At 39.2% G+C, this 19,446-nt stretch overlaps 1 protein-coding gene across 1 annotated transcript in view; it reads right to left on the bottom strand.

Moving 5' to 3' along the window:
- Positions 1-19,446, bottom strand: part of gabbr2 (gamma-aminobutyric acid (GABA) B receptor, 2) — a 336,240-nt gene that overhangs the window by 107,854 nt on the left and 208,940 nt on the right. Inside the window, exons 5-7 of the mRNA XM_088929017.1 lie at positions 19,169-19,234; positions 15,891-16,079; positions 15,219-15,461 (exon numbers count right to left, since the gene is read on the bottom strand). Coding sequence (XP_088785143.1) covers positions 15,219-15,461; positions 15,891-16,079; positions 19,169-19,234 — 498 coding nt within the window. The remainder of the gene's footprint in view (positions 1-15,218; positions 15,462-15,890; positions 16,080-19,168; positions 19,235-19,446) is intronic.

The following is a 19,446-nucleotide window of genomic DNA, read 5'->3' on the forward strand; positions in this document are numbered from 1 at the left end:
TATTTAAAAGTTAACAGCCTTTTATGGCTTCATAAACAAGGCTGTATAGCCTGTTCTGACTTAACAAATCTGTGTGCAACGAAATCCATCCTTTTCTCAGTTTTAAATCCCCTTTCATGTACTTTCAATATCAATATCTTCATAGATTTTGAATGCTTGGATCTAGTTCACTCTTAGTGTTTTGTGAAACTAAAAGGTTTGAGCTCTCTTTACCTATCAGAGAACGACATTCCTTAAATCTCTAGGATGTGTAACTTATTGATTGCTCTTCTCTGAACTGACTCCTGAGTCGAAATGTCATTTTATAGCATAGTGACCCCTATGAGGTCTTACTAATGGACTATACCCTTTTAAAATAACATCCCTAGGCTTGCATTTTACATTTTAACTACACATCCTAAGATTTTGTTTGCCTGTTTTATAGCTTCCCAACACTTTCTAGAAAATGAAAACTCAATATAAACACCTACCTTTTTATAAGCCTAATAATTCTACTATTAAGTAGCCTCATATGTAGCCCCTGCACTTTATACTGTATGCTTCATAAGAAGTGGAAAAATGCTTTTTCCATTTTGCATTTATTGTTTATGTTTATGTTTTTACTGTATGTGCTGTATGCAAAACCCTACATTTGTTATTATTGTTCTCAGGAACCTCATCGGAACCACAATGCTGAGCGAGGAGCAGAGCAGAAGCAGGAAGTAAATAGGCTACACAACAAGACACTGAAAAGACATGAATAATCATAGGGAACTAAGAACAGGACAGAAGTAGAGCGCCCTCTAGGTGTACTGGGCATGACATTTCCCTATCTCAGACCTGAAGGATAATAAGATGCCTTGTGAGCCCTAGAGGGTAATAATTAATAATAATAATTGCTTACACTTATATAGTGCTTTTCTGGACACTCCACTCAAAGTGCTTTACAGGTAATGGGAACTCCCCTCCACCACCACCAATGTGCAGCATCCACCTGGATGATCTGACAACAGCCATAGTGCGCCAGAACGCTCACCACACGTCAGCTATCAGTGGGGAGGAAAGCAGAGTAATGAAGCCAATTCAGAGATGGGGATTATTAGGAGGCCATGAATGGGAAGGGCCAATGGGAAATTTGGCCAGGACACCGGGGTTACACCCCTACTCTTTTCGAGAAACGCCCTTGTATTTTTAATGACCACAGAGAGTCAGAACCTCGGTTTTACGTCTCATCCGAAGGATGGCGCCTGTTTACAGTATAGTGTCCCCGCCACTATACTGGGGCTTTAGGACCCACATGGACCGCAGGGTGAGCGCCCCCTGCTGGCCCCACTAACACCTCTTCCAGCAGCAACCTTAATTTTTCCCAGGAGGTCTCCCATCCAGGTACTGACCAGGCTCACACCTGCCTAGTTTCGATGGGCTGTCAGTTGTGAGTTGCAAAGTGATATGGCTGCTGAGGGTAATTAGACTAGAAGGTTAAATGTGTGTAACACACATGCATAAGATATATTTTGATTACAAAATGGTCCAAAAGTAAATATCCATGGATGAATAAGTATGTGAACACTTAGATTCAACAATTGGTGACTCCTCCTTTAGCAACCATGACATTAATTAGACAGGTCCCTTTACTGTTTACCAGTCTCTCACATCAGCTTTTAGGCTCATTCTTCTTTACAGGACACATCAACTTGGTGACATTTGAGGGTTTCCTTGCTTCACGTTCTGCCATTGCTTTGTTCAGGTCTCGACTTGGCCAATCCAAAATATATATTTTTTTACACTTTATTTTATATTTAATTAATTGTGCATCTGTTTTTGTGTTTAGGATTACTGTCCTGCCGCATGATTTATTTAAAAATTACTTTTAGCTGGATGACCTAATGACTAACACTCTCCCCCAGAATTTGCCACAAAACTACAGACTAATCCATCTCCTGTTGCAGTTTTAGAAATGATAGTGTCATGCCTACTACACCTAGAGGGCGCTCTACTTTCCTCCTGTTCCTAGTTCCCTGTGATTATTCTTGTCTTTCTGGTGTGTCTTGTTGTGTAGTCTATTTATTTCCTGCTTCTGCTCTGCTACTGGCTCAGCATTGACGTTTGGATGTCCTGATTCCCGCCTAGCACCAGGTCGCCCCACATCCGCTACCTGAGGGCATAGGTTTCTATACGGCGTTCCCTGAACAGCTGAGCCCCGGCTAACCCCCGTCTCGCCACTACGCATAGGGTCTTTTCGCTCTCCTGTCATTCCACGGTTCGTCCTTTCCGACATCCCTGCCAGATAGACTTAAACTGGAAAAATACTTAGAAATCATTAGAATTAGAATTAGAATCATTTAGGATATTGTGCTCAGCTTTGGTCACTATACCACTAAAATCATAGTTTTAGAAAGAGATTAGAGAGAAGCAATGAGAATGACTCCATGTCTAAAAGGTTCATATTCAGACAGACTGAGGGAGCTAATTCAGTCTAGAACAAAGGAGACAAGAAAAGTGAAGCAAATATTCAAAATACTAAGGGTTACATATAGGGTTAATCCAATAAACCACTGTATGCCAGACTCAGTTACTCAGTTATGTAAACTAAAAAATAGTTTAGAGAGAAATATGGGATGGGGGAAAGGAAACACTTCTTTACACAGAGAAAACTGAGTATCTGGAACAGACTTCCCAACCAGGACACTGCGGCCCTAGCACTGGCCACTTTAAAGAAATGCTTGAACAAAACTGCAATCCCACTTACAGTAACTATTAACTGAGCAACGTATGCCTTCTCTAGGTTGCACTCTTCCTTATGTTCTAACTATAGAATCAGAAAGAAATAGAAATCACATTCAGTTTTATTGAACGTGATTTAAAGGCAGAGAATATAGGGCAAACTCAGACCCACACCATTATACAATAAACTGATATGCCTTTACAGGTTCATCCATCCATCCATTTTCTAACCGCTTTATCCAATACAGGGATGCAGGGGAGCTGAAGCTATCCTGCAAGCAACTGGTGCAAAGCGGTGGGCAAACATGGAAATCACCTAAGCTGCTACTTTATGTAAATCTTCCCTGCGCCACAATGATATTTTGTCACGTGGAGCCTCCTGCTCCTTCTCTCACTCAGAACCTCCTCTCACTCCTTGCTCTTACTATGGAACCTACTCTCGCTGTTGTAACTCACTCACGATAGATACGGGGTTACTCACGCTCCGCCAGTCAGCCCTTGGAGTTCAGATCTGCCTGTCTCTACCTTACGCCACTCTCTCAGTCTTAACCTCAACCTCATGCCCCAGACTCACATACAGTAACTCACAACTCCTCACAACCTCTGGTGCACAACCTCACAGCCCAGCTGTACACGTGCAGGCGTACCTCTCTCTCATGCACAGCCAACACTGCTTTTACTCAAGTCACACTTCACCAGAGGCTCACAGCTAGATAGTATCCTTCCACAACTCTGTACTTCCTGTGTAACTCTCTGGACTTCACTACCCACACACTACTCTTATTACTCACACAGCGAACATTTGAGACATCCCTGTTCTCTCTCACTTCCGAACAGTCTCTTTAAATCTAATGGATTTCTAAATCTGTCCTCTAGAATTGTTGCTCTAAATTCTCCCCCTGCAAGGCAACATAAACACAATAATACAACATTTTCTACAACCCAATATCCTCTAAGACTGTTATTCTAAACCTTCCCCTTGTGGGGTAACACATAATGATGCACCACGGAGAAAGACAGTCTGCTATCTTTCAAACATAAACCGCAAAGGAAAGCCTTCTAATATACTGTAAATAGGCTGTTGTACTTAAACAGAACCGACTCACTTGTAGAACATATCATACTCTCTCACCGTGCAAGCACTGGCAGCAATCCGAGTGCTGCTGCTCACTCGGAGACACAGATAAACCAGCTCTCTTCTGCAATTTGTCAGCCCAGTCAATATCACTTCTGTGCTCTAACCTGCTATGTGGACACACGTTCACATTGGCACTCCACTCACTCTTTTCTTCTTCCTTGCCTGCATGTGTCAAGTGGCTCACACACAATTGCAGACACTACCTATCAAGGGAACTACGGGCTTGCTCCTTGTCTTGTCTAAGTCTAGCTCAAACTGACTTTCTGGATGATTCTGTTCAGGGAAGTAAACAGCTAGCAATTATAAGCCCACCTACAGCTTTTGGTTGTTAACTTACAAAAAAGTACCTACACATTCCATATCTTCTTACAAAGAGTTTTACTAACTGTGGTCTATTGCAAAATGTATCAAAATAATTTAAATTAATTTTGGTTGTCTCAGCAAAATCTTTAGTGGGCTTTTCATGACACATAAAAGATGTCTGGATGTCTAGGCATTTTTTCATATTTTATTTTGCACTTCAATACTCAAATTTTTGTGTCCAAAGATAATTCCTGTGTCCCAGAAGAATATCTAAATTGAAAGAGAACAGAAATAAATAAGACTCTAAATCCCAGACTGAGCATTCTCAATGCTACCACTGTGCCAGTGAAGTGTGAAGGTGGTCCACTGCAACCCCCCTGATAAATATCACTGATAATATGAGTTGAACAGCACATACTAAAAACGCTGGCATCCTGTTGCTTTTGTTCCTCATCATTACCATCCCACAGCTGCAGGTGTCTGCTCATATGTGATATCAGCCCAATGAAACTGCTAATGCATGCATGATTAACACAGCCTCTTTATGATTTCTCTCCTGCCATGTGCCTTCAGAACAAACATATTCACTCTGTTTTTGTCTACGGCCACCAAAACTGGAAGCTCTGAAGTTAAACAGGTGTGACAGTTTTCTGGAGAAACGTGCTGGAAATGATCACTGTATTAACATTTGTTTTAAAAGTTTACACTTTATTGTACAGTGCTTTACATATTCCAAATAAAAGAACAAATGGTCAAGAATTTCTATTTACTTTACTTTTGGTGTGTGATTTAGAAAGAGATTTATCTTCCTACAGAGAGGTGTGTAAGGTCAAAGAGCAAATGAAAACACACAAAACAAAATATGAAACAGCATGTAGAGTTTGTTACACAAAATGTGCATATAGATTCAACTAAAGACGGTAAACTCCTCTTTGATGTATTAAATATACTAAGTCAGGGAAATTGCTTTGCAAGTGATGGGCATGTACAGTATAAAGTGCAGTGGGAACCCCATTAAAAATCAGAGAAATATAGAAAAAATATAGTCAGCTATAGGATTTTGACTACAGTAATCAAGTGTGGTGACACTATCATAATGTATGTGCTTTAGTCTTACGTATGTCTTGAGAACATATTAAATGTTCAGTAGCCAGTTCCAAGCCAAAACCAAATCCTGCCTTAATCTCTGAAAAGCAGCCAACACTGAACAACAGACACCCAGAGCTCAGAGGGGAGACATCTGCTTGAGCTTGATTCCTGCAGGGAATTTTATCCATCAAATGCTGGTGTTAATGGAAATGGGACTTAGATCACAGCAGAGAGCATCTCCCACCATCATTGCCTAGCAAAATCTGTGATAGTCATCTTCAATCACCTAGAAGAGCCAGAGAATACTGCTTCTTCACCTTCTCCAGACAGTGCGCCAATCAGTCATGCTGTCAGCGGGTCTGTGGTGATGTAACACTGTGACTATCATTGGTGGAATTTCCTTGAGATGTGGAGTGAAAGAAAGACAGCTTTTTATAACAGAAATTAAAAAAAAAGTCTCCTGCTATGTAAGCAACCCAGTCTCTGTGAATACATACCTTTACACCAATCCAGCCCTATGTGTCAGGAAAAAGCAGTTTTACGAAGCTGAATAGACAGCATTAAACCCTAATCTGCCAATGCAATTTAAGCTTGAATTTTGCCAATGGTGTCAACAAGACACAACAGCAATGATCGCTGGCAGGCAAGCCATTGTTCCCTGTCCCCGAAATCTCTGGGTGATCAAAGCTGCAGGTTTTAAAGTCCCTTATCACATTTGGCCCTTTATTTTCTCTCCAGATGGCACAGTGCCTTGGGGCTGCCTGATACATGACAGCCAGCTTCAGTTGTAGGATAGCGATAGAGAAAGACTAGGAGGGAAAGCGTTTTAAGCAGAATTATGCCAATATACAATAACACCCAAGACTTCTATTTAAAATTAGTATTAAAGCGATGTTTTTTGTACAAAGTTAAATATGAATAACTGCTTCTTGTGGTTCGCCAAAAACAATTACTCGGACTTTTATACTGTAAGTTATGCATGAATTATCCGAACATGCTGATTTACAGTATGAATGAATTGGAATGATAACTCATTGTGAGTCCAAGACCCATGCTTTAGCTTATGAATAGAATAAAATGAATGTCCTCGATTAAGACTATTTATTTATATGAAACCATTTTTAATTTTTTTTTCTGCCAGAAGTGAGAGCAACATCCAATAAAGCATGTCAGTTATATTGCCTGTGAAGCCTGGTTTCAAACGTAAAAGCCTACAGCTTGTCAACACTGGTTCATTAGATTGTGATTTAAGTTGACGTGAATGGATTTAATGTGGAAAGTCAAGAGGTCTCCTTTGGAATTTGTGAGATGAAAATGTAGGATGACATTCCCTTGGCCCAATGCTAAAATATTTACTTCTGTGCTCAATAGACAGGACTATTTTCTTTTTTACTACTACTTACAGATTTATGGCTCTGTGGGCTGGTTATGTAACAATATTGCTTTGGCAGACTCCAGTCTGACAGGGATGTTTCTAAAACTTTTCCTCGTTTTAGAAGTCACCTGTACTGGGGTACTTTACATTTCAATTGTTTGGTAACACTCTTGTGGGAAGCAATAACTGAAATAATATATATTTTTTTAAATTCTACAAAGTGATCATCTTACAGTCACTGGTAGTCCTGATAATAAATCTAATTAGTATGTTCCAGTTATTTTTATGTTATTCTGAAACTTTCTCTGTTTTCTTAATTCCTGGCAATTAACGTGCATTTTCAAGGGTCTACACCCTCCTGATGATGGAAAACGTATTTTTAAAATTCTTTTAAAACTTCTAGGACTGTGGGTCTTCTCACCACTCCTGAAACCCAATCAGTTATTCCTTGGAAAACTGAATACTTTTCAGGTTTTTCCTAGAAATTCTAAAAACAATGTCACATTACAAAAGCATGTCCTCTATTCTGTTTGTCGTGTAATAACCATTTCTGCAAAACATGTGATATGTTCTAGGAGCATTTCTAACCAGACATGTAAGAAGATGATGTGCATTCTGTATCACAGCAGTGCTTTTTTATTTCCTTTATGTTTCTGACAATTGGGCAAACTAAATGTTTTTAGTCTTACTCCCACATAACCAGTTTTAAATATTACAGTTACCAGCTTGTTTAGCTAGACATTAAAAAACAATCTGAATATTGTTGTATTCATTATTTTGTTTCTTAATACTATAAACAGAATAAATATCATCCTGACCTTGAGCAAAAAAAAACTGTATGCTAAAATGAAAATTCACAAGAAATTCAAGAAGCTAGTTCTGAAATTTGTTTTTTTTCACGTTTTACACATCCAATCCAATTGGTTTTCAATTTGACCTGGGAAGCACACAGTTCCACCAGGCTATGGGTCTAAAGCAATCCACCTATATCCACATTTTCAAAACTACTAAAACACAGGGGGATTTTGGATTGATAGGGCATAGTGTTGGTTAAAGATAGGAATATGCAGGACACACAGCCTCCTTGACAACATATGGAACCCATCTCTGGGGTTATGTTAAATTGTGTGTCAAGTCAAACAACAAGAGATCACCTACTGCAGGTGCTTCAGTCAAATAAAACCAGCCAGATATATCTACATCCTTTTACAACTACGGTGAGCTGACAGGAAGAATCCAGACACAGGGCTTCAGGGTTTTCCGTGAGCATTTGGAAAACAGAGGGCTGACTAGGTAGACTGGAGAGCAGAAGGGGCATGTTTTTGGAGTGAGTGTTGCCTGGGAATTCATGCTGCCAGGGTTTCTGGATACCAGAGCTTGCTTGGGGAATCAGGCAAATGAGTAGTCAGGAAGAGAGCTGCCCAGGGAGTCAGGCTGCTGAGCTATTAAGTGCAGGCTGCCCGGAGAATCCAGCTTCCAAATTGTAGATCTGAGAGCTACCCGGAGAATCAGGCAGCAGGGTTACACCACTGGACCAGTGCTAGTGACCCTTGGCTTTCAGCTCCAGATGTGCATGGGCGAGAAGCATAGAGCTGCTTTCTGCGTGCAGTGAATCCAACCTTTAAAAGGAGTACCAAATGGGGACTTGATGAGAAGATTGGCTGCCTCATTGACAAGCTATCTTGGCTTCATTGGGCTCAAACGCAAAACTCCTTTGATACTGTAAAAGTTCTCTCTATCGTTCACTCACCCTCTACCTCTCTCTCATCTGCTAATCTGGCTTGCTTGCTCTCTGTCTGAAATATTTTTAATTTAGTATAGTTTAAGCTCTAAAAACTATAAACATTCTAGGAATTATACAGTGCCTTTGAAGGCAGAAAGTAAAAAGTATAGACTCTTGCCCAGTTCTCACATTTTGTTACTTTTACCTGGCAGAGGAGTTTCGAGAAGCAATTAATATTTTTTATGTATATAAACCACACCATAATGCAAAGAAAAGTAAATGGATGGCATGAAAAATAAAAGAAAGTAAGAGTCATCATTGCATAAGTATTCAAGTTATTTGCTGTGGCAAATGTTAATTTAAGTGCACCCAATTATCTTAATAAACCACGGAATTAGCTGAGTGGCCTTTGTGTGTAATAATGTTGGTTCTCATTTCAGAATTAAAACACCTACCTCTGTAAGGTTCCTTGGTTGTATTGAATTTCAAACATGATAAGGTTCAGCCATGAAGACTAAAGAGCTTTCAAAGCAAGTCACAGATAAAGTCAATGAAAAGCACAAATCAGGAGAAGAGTAAAAAAAAATACTGAAGTCTGTGAATATTCTGTGAACACGATTTACTCACTCAGTCACTCTCACTTTAGTTTTCACGGATATTTACTGTAACTTACTTTGTGTCACGACCGCCAGCCAGCTGAGATCAACACACAAAAGAGCTAACCGGTGTCAGCAGCGGTTTAATAATAAGAAGCGCCGCCGCACGTGTTAATCCATCAGCACACCCTCTACCGTGCGGCAATGCAGTGCTACAGTATTTAAACCAACAAGACCCACTTCCCGCTGCTCGGTATTGTTTCCTCTCATAGAGAGCTCTTACCTCGAGTTGTTTGAAACCACCCCTAGCGATACTACTTTCAGCTTCTGAACTCCCCTTTGCCTTTCGACCACGGACTTGCCTTACGTTTTGGAATTGACGCCTGTTTCAGTATCTCTCGGCTTTCGACTACGAGCACACCTAATGACTTGGATTGGACACCTGCTTCAGTATCTACATTCTCCTTCGTCTGCATAGGATCCACATACATCAACGCTTTATTTTATTTATTTAAGTATTACGTTTAAATGTATATGCATCATTTTGTAATTTCACCAACTGGAACACCAGAAGAAGGGTCTGAACGCATTTTGAAAGGCACTGTATTAACCCTAGGCTTTAATGAAATTTCACTAACTATATATTAACATATGGTAATAAAGTCTTAGCTGTTGTAGCTAAATTGTTAAATGTTCTTTTCATACAAAGCTATGTGGTAAAAGGCTTCATTGAAAAACAGGATGAAAAAAATAAAAGTCTGAAAATATGAAACTAAAACAACACAGACATGTAACTGTGTTTCCAAGATTGCACCAAGCAGGGCACCATGGTTCTGAGTTCTCTATTTGTGTGGATTGTGATATTTTTTGTGATTTGTGATAGGATTGATTACATTTATTAATTTACAACCAAAGCTATTTTTTTCATCAAATGATCTGTTCAGTACAGGTGCCTCATGCACCAGTTGCAGGATCCAAATTAGGAAACAGGACTGAGGAGCTGGAGTTCTTACCCAGTTCAGGAAACATAAACTCCGCTCACCAATACCAAGTCTTCTTTTTGTCGAATGTCTGCTGTCTACCAAACAAGGATGAGCTGGCTTTGCTTATTAGATCAAGACGGGACTACACTAACTGCTCCATGCTCTTTATCACTGCAACCTGGCTGAATTCAGTGGTGCCCCTTCAGGAGGACCGGATAGCTGACCATTCAATTAAGCTTAGAGGTGGAGATGTTTGTTTTTATGAGAATCGAAGATGGTGCTAAGATCCTAAAGTACTTTTGAAATACTGGTTTCTGAAGTTAGAAACTCTTATCATAAATTGCAGAGCTTTTCATCTGCCCAGGGAATCCACCTCGGTTGTACTAGCAGCTATTTATAATCCACTGGTTGCAAACGCAGCTTCAGCTATCCAGCAATTAATAGCAAAAAACCTAGGGTCAAAAACTTACATTCCCCTGTCATTGTTTTAATCCTGAGATTTTAATCATGTGAGCCTGAGGAATGTTCTACCTAGATATAAACATCAGATAGAAGGTGCAAGTAAGAAAAATTAAACACTGGGTCATTGCTACTCCAATATCTCTGCATAACAGGTATTTGTCTGAGACCCCCTCAGCCATATGTCATAAGTAGTATTTCTTATCCCAAGATATATACAGAGATTCATGTAAACCAACAAGAACTATAAAACAGTGATCTGAGACTGAGGAAGTGTTAAGGGATTTTTTTCGATATCACAGAATGGAGTACTGTACTGTATGTTAAAACAGGCCTGTTGTGATCTTAATGAGCTCAGTGACAATGACATCATATATTCACTTTTGTGAGAGTGGATGTATTCCTTGTAAATCAGTCACTGAGTACAATAATAATAAACCCTGCTCCAACAAGAAAGTTAAAACCCTTTGGGAAAAGAAAAACAGGGCTTTCAAAGACCGAGATGATGCTTACTTCAAAGCCAATAAATATGAATTATTACATGCAGTAAAGAGGGACAAAGCTGAATACAGGATCAAGCTAGAAATAAAAAAAACACCAATGACAGCCGAGGCATCTGGCAAAGATGCCTAATCACTGACTGCAAGGTGAAACAAACTACTCCAGCTGACGAACCTTTTCTCCCAGACAGACTGAATGAATTTTACTGCAGGTTTGACGTACAAATAGCGTTCAGTGCACTACACCTAGACACCCTTCAACCACCCTTGATCACTCAGGAGCACGATGTTAGATGATTTGTCTGCATACAGAACAGCACTACCCAACCTTGCATCAACAGCTACGCTGAAATTTGTGCCAGTAAGCTTGCTTCTATTTTTACAGATATTTTCAATCTATCCCTTGAGAAGGCAAAGGTACTGCACTGCTTTCAAAAGGCTGGTATAATATGTAGCGGCAAGGCTTTTTAATAATAAAGGTATTAAGTTTGCTGCTCCCTTGCCAGTCCCTGTCTCCCTCATCTCAGTGGTGCTGGACATAGAGAAGCCATTCCATTCAGTTCAGATTGAAGGTGTTTTTCTATCTGATAGAGTTTCCTGATAAGGAACAACTCCTAAGGCTGAGATTCACCAGCCACCCTAATAAATGGTCATCTCTGGCGCCTTACTGTCTGGGAGATTCCATGGAGGGGTCTCATCCCAAGTTGTTTACAACCCTAATGTCAGAGAGCATTGTTACTCATCCTCCACCTCGATCAGCCAATCAGGAACTTGTAGGGCAGGGTAACCCCACGTGGCTCTCGAATGCCCGCGGAACTTTAAACCAATGAACAACCGTAGTTCCTCCAGATAAAACAGGCAGCACAGGGCCCAGAAGGCGCCCCTCCAGGACATTCTCAGACTCAGCTCGGACAATCACGTGACGGCCAGTGTGTCCGAGTGCCAGGACTCTACTTTGTTCTAAGAGTTGAGAACGGAGGTCGCCCCCGCGTAACCAAAGGATCCGCCCGAGGTTATCCCAGCAGTAAGCCTCATGAACTGCCGGTACCCCACCGCGAACGCTCGCCTGATCAACGAGTGAACTACAGTCGGAACTGTCGACAGCTGAATCTCAGTATTCAGGACTAGCGCTACATTGGGAACGAACCGGTCTTCTTCCCGTCTAAAGAGTGTGACTTGCTTGGACCCACAGTCACTTTCCATGTGCACAATCTCTGCTAGTTGAGCCAGGACTAACTAGCCGGTCTTTAGAGAGTCACTGCCAGCGCGCCGCAGCAGAAATCTCTCCCTCCTTCTCCCACACCTCACGCTGGACCAGCACTGCCTGGCACCAGAGGACGTCGATTGGACTCAGCAACAGCCTGCCGCTGTTCCTTAGTGTCCACGGGAGATCTGAATCCACAGAGATTGGATGAGTATTCAACATTCTGCATTACAGCTCAAGAATTCAATTGTTACCTCAACCCCAGTTGACATCAATTTAATTCCTACGAGTGACATACTTGCTTTTGAGTATCTAGTGTAGAAGTTGTAATCAAAGCTCATTAATGAACCTCTAATGTTGGCCGTATGCGTTACACTCTCCCCCACTTAATTCGCCGTCCTCAGCGAAGGGCTATCCCATCCCTTCTGACACCAATGTAGCGCTCTTGGGTTCACGTGGGTATGCGCCCTCACCGCTGTCGCCTCAGGTCGGCCCCCCACCACTGGGGACTCGAACCCGGGCCTCCGGCATCACTCGGGCCCGGGCTCGAGTACCCAGCGGTGGGGGGCCGACCTGAGGCGGCAGTGGCGAGGGTGCATACCCACGTGAACCCAAGAGCGCTACAAATACAAGTACCTAAGAAATTACTTGTGAACTGCTTCAATGACAACAGAATTGTAGCCTTGACATCTGTTATTATGAAGTTATTTGAACTTTGGTAAATGTAAATAAAACAAAAACTGAAGAACTGAATGAAGAACTCTCACCACTATACAGTACATGAATGGTCAGGTTGTAGAGGTGGTTGAGAATTTTAAGTACTTGTGCACCATCATCTCCATAACTCTAAAACGGGACGTCAGCACATCCATTATGGTCAAGAAAGATCAGCAGAGGCTAATCACTGACTGAGACCGTTAAAGACGTTTGCAGTGTCACAGGAATCAATTATCCTCTTTTACAGTTCTGTTATTGAGAACATTTTGACCTTTTGGTATGGCAAAATTTCTGTCCAAGACAAGAAGCAGCTAAGGATGGTAGCATATATCGCCTACAATTAAATTGTAGGATGCAACCTTCTCTCTGTGGAGTCACTCTACCTGTCTTGACTGAAACACAAAGCTTTAAAGGTCCTCACCGACCCTTCCCACCATACTCATCCTTTGTTTACTTTTCTTCTTTCTGGTAAGCTGCTTAAGTCTGTCAAGACAAGTTCCATATCAGTACCTACCTGGACCTGGAGGCTGTGAGATGTATGAACTCAGTATGCTGATTCTGAAATTCTTGCACATTTTTTTCTTATTTGTTATTATTGTTATTGTCTCACTATAATTTATATAATTGCTGGTGTATGTTAGGATGGTATGTTTAGATGTATTGGGGGGTATGCTGTTTATTATGCTGTTGTCTCTATGTTGTATACTGTATACAGTATGTGTTATATGCCTTTTAATCGTAACAATTAGTTGTTACGGCAATAATGAACTAAATCTTGATATGTATCACGAATCCTGACTGCTCACAGCCATCTTTAAATTATTTTTAGTTGTTTTTTAAAAGTCCTGTTATTTTCAGTTTGACACAAATGTGGGAGCATGGCATCAGTGGACCCTCTGTTAGTCTGTACCATCAATGGGCTTAAAATCTTGGAAACATAATCCTGAGATTCATAATATGAAAGTAGCCTGTATTTGTAATACTGCTCATGTAAAAATATACTGTAAGCTAAGAGACTTTGAAAATCCAGTTCTCTTTCCATTCTAAAAGTCTAGAACTAAAACACAATAGAAATCCCAACACAAACAGAAGCAAACAGTTTACAGTACCTATTCAAGCAAAATATTTTTTTAAAAACAACTTGCAATGCTACCCGAATTGTTTTTAATGTTCTGCCCATTTGATCAAACAGTCCTTCATGGGCTGAGGTTTATTACATATTGTAAAACAATCATTCTCAGAGATCCCAAAATACAAGGTGGCTCCAAGTTAAATTTAAGTTAAGGGATCCAGTCTAAAGAGGATAGAAAGATTACAGGCAGATATGACTAGTTGCAATTTGACCTGAGAGAAAACACCACGGGCAATGGAGCATCCTTTACTGCCACATAAACCACAACTCGAACCAACAAGTTTACTCTCTCTTCACATCAGAAGTTGCACATTCTTTGAAACTTATGCCTCTTCTTCTTTCATCATGTAAGTTCACTTTTGAGCCATAGAATTGAAGGTCTTCTTTAAAAATTAATGTAAGGTAAAGTGTGCATTTATAAATTGCTAAATAAATGTTCTTTTAATAACATCTTCTCTTTTACAGTACCTATCAGAATGAAAGATGATTATTGGTATAACAATATGATAGTGGGCTGATAGTATTTTTATGAGGTAGAACACATTGAAGGCTGATACTGTATGTGACTAAATCAGCTTTCCATTTCATGAATGTGCTTCATCAAAGAGTGACACTGGATTATAGAAATGAAAAATACTAAAATACTGGGGAAAGGGGGCAAAGCAATTCCTAGGCCAATGTCAAACAAGCAGTATAGTCAGTAAGCAACGAGATTTTACACTTCTTAAAAGTGTCTAAGATCTAAGGAGCTCATACCAAACACAAAAGACTAAAGCCGGGCACTGGGAGTCAGGCTTGCTTTGTAATTGTCTGAAGTATTGATCACACAAGCTGCATTTCAGCATCATTAGTTTTCAAAAGTATACATATCATAAATAACTAAATTTTATTTGGGTAGTATTATGCTTTCTAAAAATAATTAAGGTTCCTCCTAAAATGCTGTAATTGTTTTCAAAAGTAACATGTATTATAGAATGTATTCTCTGCTCCTCCAGAAAAAATACATTGCTAACATCCTTCTAATCAGATTCAAATAATGCTCTAGTTTATACCCTTGTGTGATTTTGAATCAGCATTAAATAGGAACGAAGGCCAATGATTAATTAAAGAGAGTTTTTATTATATCAGTAAAGTATCTACTGATCTGCAGGCAGTAAAAAAAAGACAGAAAAAGCGTATTAACTACTGAACTAGAACTTTTTCAAAAGTACAAATTTGTTCCTACACATCAACACTCTGTTATGTTATTAGGTGTTGTGTTATTAGCCGTCTGAAAACTATCAATCATGTACTTACCGTTACCCCAAAAAAGTTAGTCTCATTCATGATGTCCAGAACTATTTTGCCAACCTCCTTATCATCTGCTGTAAAGTTCCGGTATCTGTTGAATTTCTCTTTCTGTTTCAGAATTTCCATGACCCTTTTCAGAGTATTGGCAATCACCCAAATACCGTCGTAAGCATATCCATGAAATTTACTGGACTCCACGCCTTTTTGTAGTCGTCGCTTGTTGTATTCCCTCTCATACTCCTGCGGTGTCTATAAAAGATGCAGAAAGGTTTTATTCAGAGAATATCTTTTGTGGCTGTTCTGCCAGGGTCTTTGAATAAACGGGAACACTCTTGAGGGTCAAAGGGATGGCTAACAAAACAGTACTAAAAAATAGGATTTATTTGCACTATTTGCACTACTTTTATGGGGCACTGAAAAATTAAATATTGCATTTGCAACGGTAGTGAATTACGCAAGGGAGTGGGTCATCTCTTTAAGCCCTTATCTATAATCTGTTAAAATAGAAAGGATTTTATCTCATCTAACTTTCAGATGTATAGTGATGAGGTGATCAATTTAATCTTCAATTATATTGTATTTTTTTAGTGTTTACATTTATAAAATGATCTCATATTATATTCCAATTTGTCTTCTTTGCAGACCACAGGTTCTAGAACTTTCGCAGTCGATTCTCACCCTCTGAGAAATTCCTTTGACCTGTTTGGTACTGAGCGGCAAAAAGTCCACGCTGATGTACCCCTCCATGGCAGTGAGCAGCTTCTTCGTTGTGCAGTTTGTGGAATTGGCCTGTTCCCACCAATTCCCCTGGTACCAGCCTGGAATGATCCACTGGTACTTACTGCCAAACATGTTCAAGTTGTAGGCCTATGAAAACAAACAATGAAATGAAACCCCTTTGGGATGCAAAGCTTTGTGGTTGCTCTCCTGAAGTGACACCACAAAATAAAGCCAATTGCCACAAAACAGTTAGTGGGTGGAAGTCAGGATGCCTGCAGAAGAGTTACAGCATTGCAGCAGACACATAAATTAGGAACAGCATTTTTTGTCTCTAAATGTTTTACTTATGTATATGATGGTGTTTCAATAAATAAGGTAACATACTTTAACAGGGAAAAATGAGTTAACTTGGTGGGCTTGAAAATGAGACTACAGAGCACTCTCATCTTCTTTGTCTTCAGTCTGCACATACTGTACTTGTGACATGTCAGTTGTAATGGCTGGCCTTATGCAAAAGTGTTTAAATACTGAGGTGCCTAATATGATATCTATTTATATATGACTGAATGGTCATCATGGGAGATTTTAATTTTCGTCACACAGATGGGGAAAACCAATAACAGGGATGTCGGCAGCTGAACCGGAGGTAACTAATGGCTCAATAATAACTCAAAGAACATGGAAAACAGAGATGAGAGAAGCATTGTGGACCTGTGATTGCTACAGTATATGTTTTGAAATAGATTTTGAAACTGTTCAGGTATATTCCAAAAACAACAGTTTACAATTTCGTAAAAGTAGAAAAAGTAGTTTAAAGGTGTGAGATAGTGTTTAAGAGAACAAGAATGGAAAAGAATATATAAATGTGGAATAAGTAAAGAATGGGTGGCAGTTTAAAGTTAAAAAGCAGTTTAAAGACATGCCTCTGGAAACTGCACAGATTCTTCCAATGAGAAAGCAATTAAAGGCTAGAACACAGTAAATTTAATTGGTTTAATAAATTAAAACAGGCAAGGAAAAATAAATTACCTCATACATTTTTTTAAAAAGAAGAGGATAATGTCTCAGAAACACATCAATAAAATAATAATAATGATTATAGAATATTTAGAAATACCATTTGCTATCCCTAAAGAGTTATTATGTTTTGATACACATGATGTGAACAGTTATATATTTATTAACACCAGTTGCTTTAAATGATATTACCTATAAAACATTTTGTAAATAATGTAGCCTTTTAAGATAAAAGAAAAGGCCAAACAAAGCCATCCCAGATGTCAGAATTCATTATTGTATGATACTGTTGATTACATGCTGGAGACTGGCAAGAGATTATTTGAAATTGTATCAATTAAAGTGAATAACTTACACGTGTATGGGTTAATACCTCATTTTTTTATTACCTTGAGCCTTGCCTTGGCAGAATGCTTTATTTAAAATCTACAATTAAAGAAAAGTACCCAGCTTTCCAAGGGATCTGTACAGTTGGCTATGAATTAATTAGGGTCTCCTGAAATCTGGTCACTGTACCATTCATCGCCCACACATTATATGATGTTCTATCATGACACCCATTGTAGAAAGCAGAGCTGTAACATGGAGGGCAGCAATTAAATTTGTAATACTTGCAGACTATTTTTACACACAGTCTACTAAAGCTACTTGTAGGAGCATGAAGCGTTAGCATGCAAATGTCTGTTTCCATGCTAACAAACTGCAGTTCCCGTCAGCAATGCAGCAATTCAACAATCATCCTAAACTAAACATTTTGATTTTGATTGAAAATTAGATTTAACATTTCCCCCATGAGGAGAACATAGCTTTCAGCAGACAGACATTTAGGGACTGCTAAAGTTTTCGTGGATAACCTGCAAAATTTGGATGGGACTATCACTGCAAACCAACTCATCCCTGCTTTCTCTCAGAGAATGTGCTTTCACGAGAGCATGTCACATTTCATGCAAAACGTTTTGTATATCCATTGTCAGTTTTGAGATATTTTCTCTCGGTGTTGTTTAAGGTTATATTGATGGCTTTATTGCAGAATATAAAGTCCACATCCATATTCGTTTCTGTTTTGTGGTGCTGTGGAACACATTGAGTTATACTTTTGCAGTTTTATGCTTACCTCTATTGAGAATGACAAGAGTTCCTCGTGATGAGAGAAATAGATGAGATGTGATGAGAAAAAGTTTGCAATGGAACCTTTAAAACATTTGTTGTTTTTTTTTACGTACATGTATTATTGCACAGATGTGTATGAATTAAAGATTAAAGGGGTTGTCAAAGCAACAATCTAGTTTTTTATTTAGATAATACTGTTTCTGTGCGTGACACTTTGGTGCATGTGGCCCTGGGTTCAATCCAAGACCTTGGGTACTATCTGTATAGAGTTTGTACAGTATGTTGTTCATGTACTCACATGGGTTTCCTCCCTGTACTTCGGTTTCCTCCCACAGTCCAAAAACATACCGGTAAGCTAACTAGCTGGTGGGAAAATTGGTCCTAGAGGGGAGTGTGTGTTTGTGTTTGTCTGCCAGTTGCTTTCTGGGATTTAGTCGGCTCCGGTTCCCCCAGAATGCGCAAGAAGAGGTTCGAAAAAGGATGGATGGAAGTCCAGTTTCTTTCTAGTATAAACTAGAAACCGGAGCAAACTCACAGCTGGCACAACCTTGGTAATATGTTTGTCATTTTTAAATGGTGAGAAAAAAAAATGTTTTAACTGTTTATGGTTGGGAATTCGGGAAAGCTAAATTCTTCTCAGGTATCATACAGTAATTATGCTTCTTCCATTTAAGTTCTAATATTCAAAACATGATACAGTATAGTCTTTTTTGTTAGTCATGGTTAATATGGCCAGATTAATAGAATTTGTGACTAAAGAAGCTCTGAAACACATCCTGAATTATATCCATGCTGTAAATTCTATGTATCCATTGTAAATTAACTTAGCTCATTATTCAGCATGGAATTAATGTTTGCTTGTTCTCATACAGTATGTACATGCACGTAAAGTCCTAAAAAGAATTTACAAAATGCCTGTATAATTTGAATTACTATCTGTTCATTGTAATTTACTATGTATTCAGTTCAGCCTTTCAATGTTTTTCATTCTGTATTATCAGCAAACACATGCATATATGAGGGATTCTATTATACAGTAACTGTAACTACTGAAGCAAATCTTTGACAGGCTTATCAAATAATATTTAAATATCAGAGTTTATACTTACACAGCAAAATACTTTGGATGCCAGGGTCTCATCAAATTGTCCAATAATTATCCGTACATCATTATCCTGCAAAAAAAGTATGAAAAAATATGAAAATAAAAAAGAAATCCCTTTCAATATAATGCTAATCAGATTATCATTCAATGAGACCGGGTTATAAAAAGAATGGCAAATAGCAAAAGCTGTAAAGAGTGCAAATCTCGGTGCACTTTCATGGCTGTTTTGTTTAAAATGCCTTTTGCCAATTTTAAACTTTTCTTTGTCACAGGCTCTAAAGA

Source organism: Atractosteus spatula, chromosome 12 (assembly GCF_055471065.1).
Source record: "Atractosteus spatula isolate fAtrSpa1 chromosome 12, fAtrSpa1.hap1, whole genome shotgun sequence".
NCBI lineage: Eukaryota > Metazoa > Chordata > Actinopteri > Semionotiformes > Lepisosteidae > Atractosteus > Atractosteus spatula.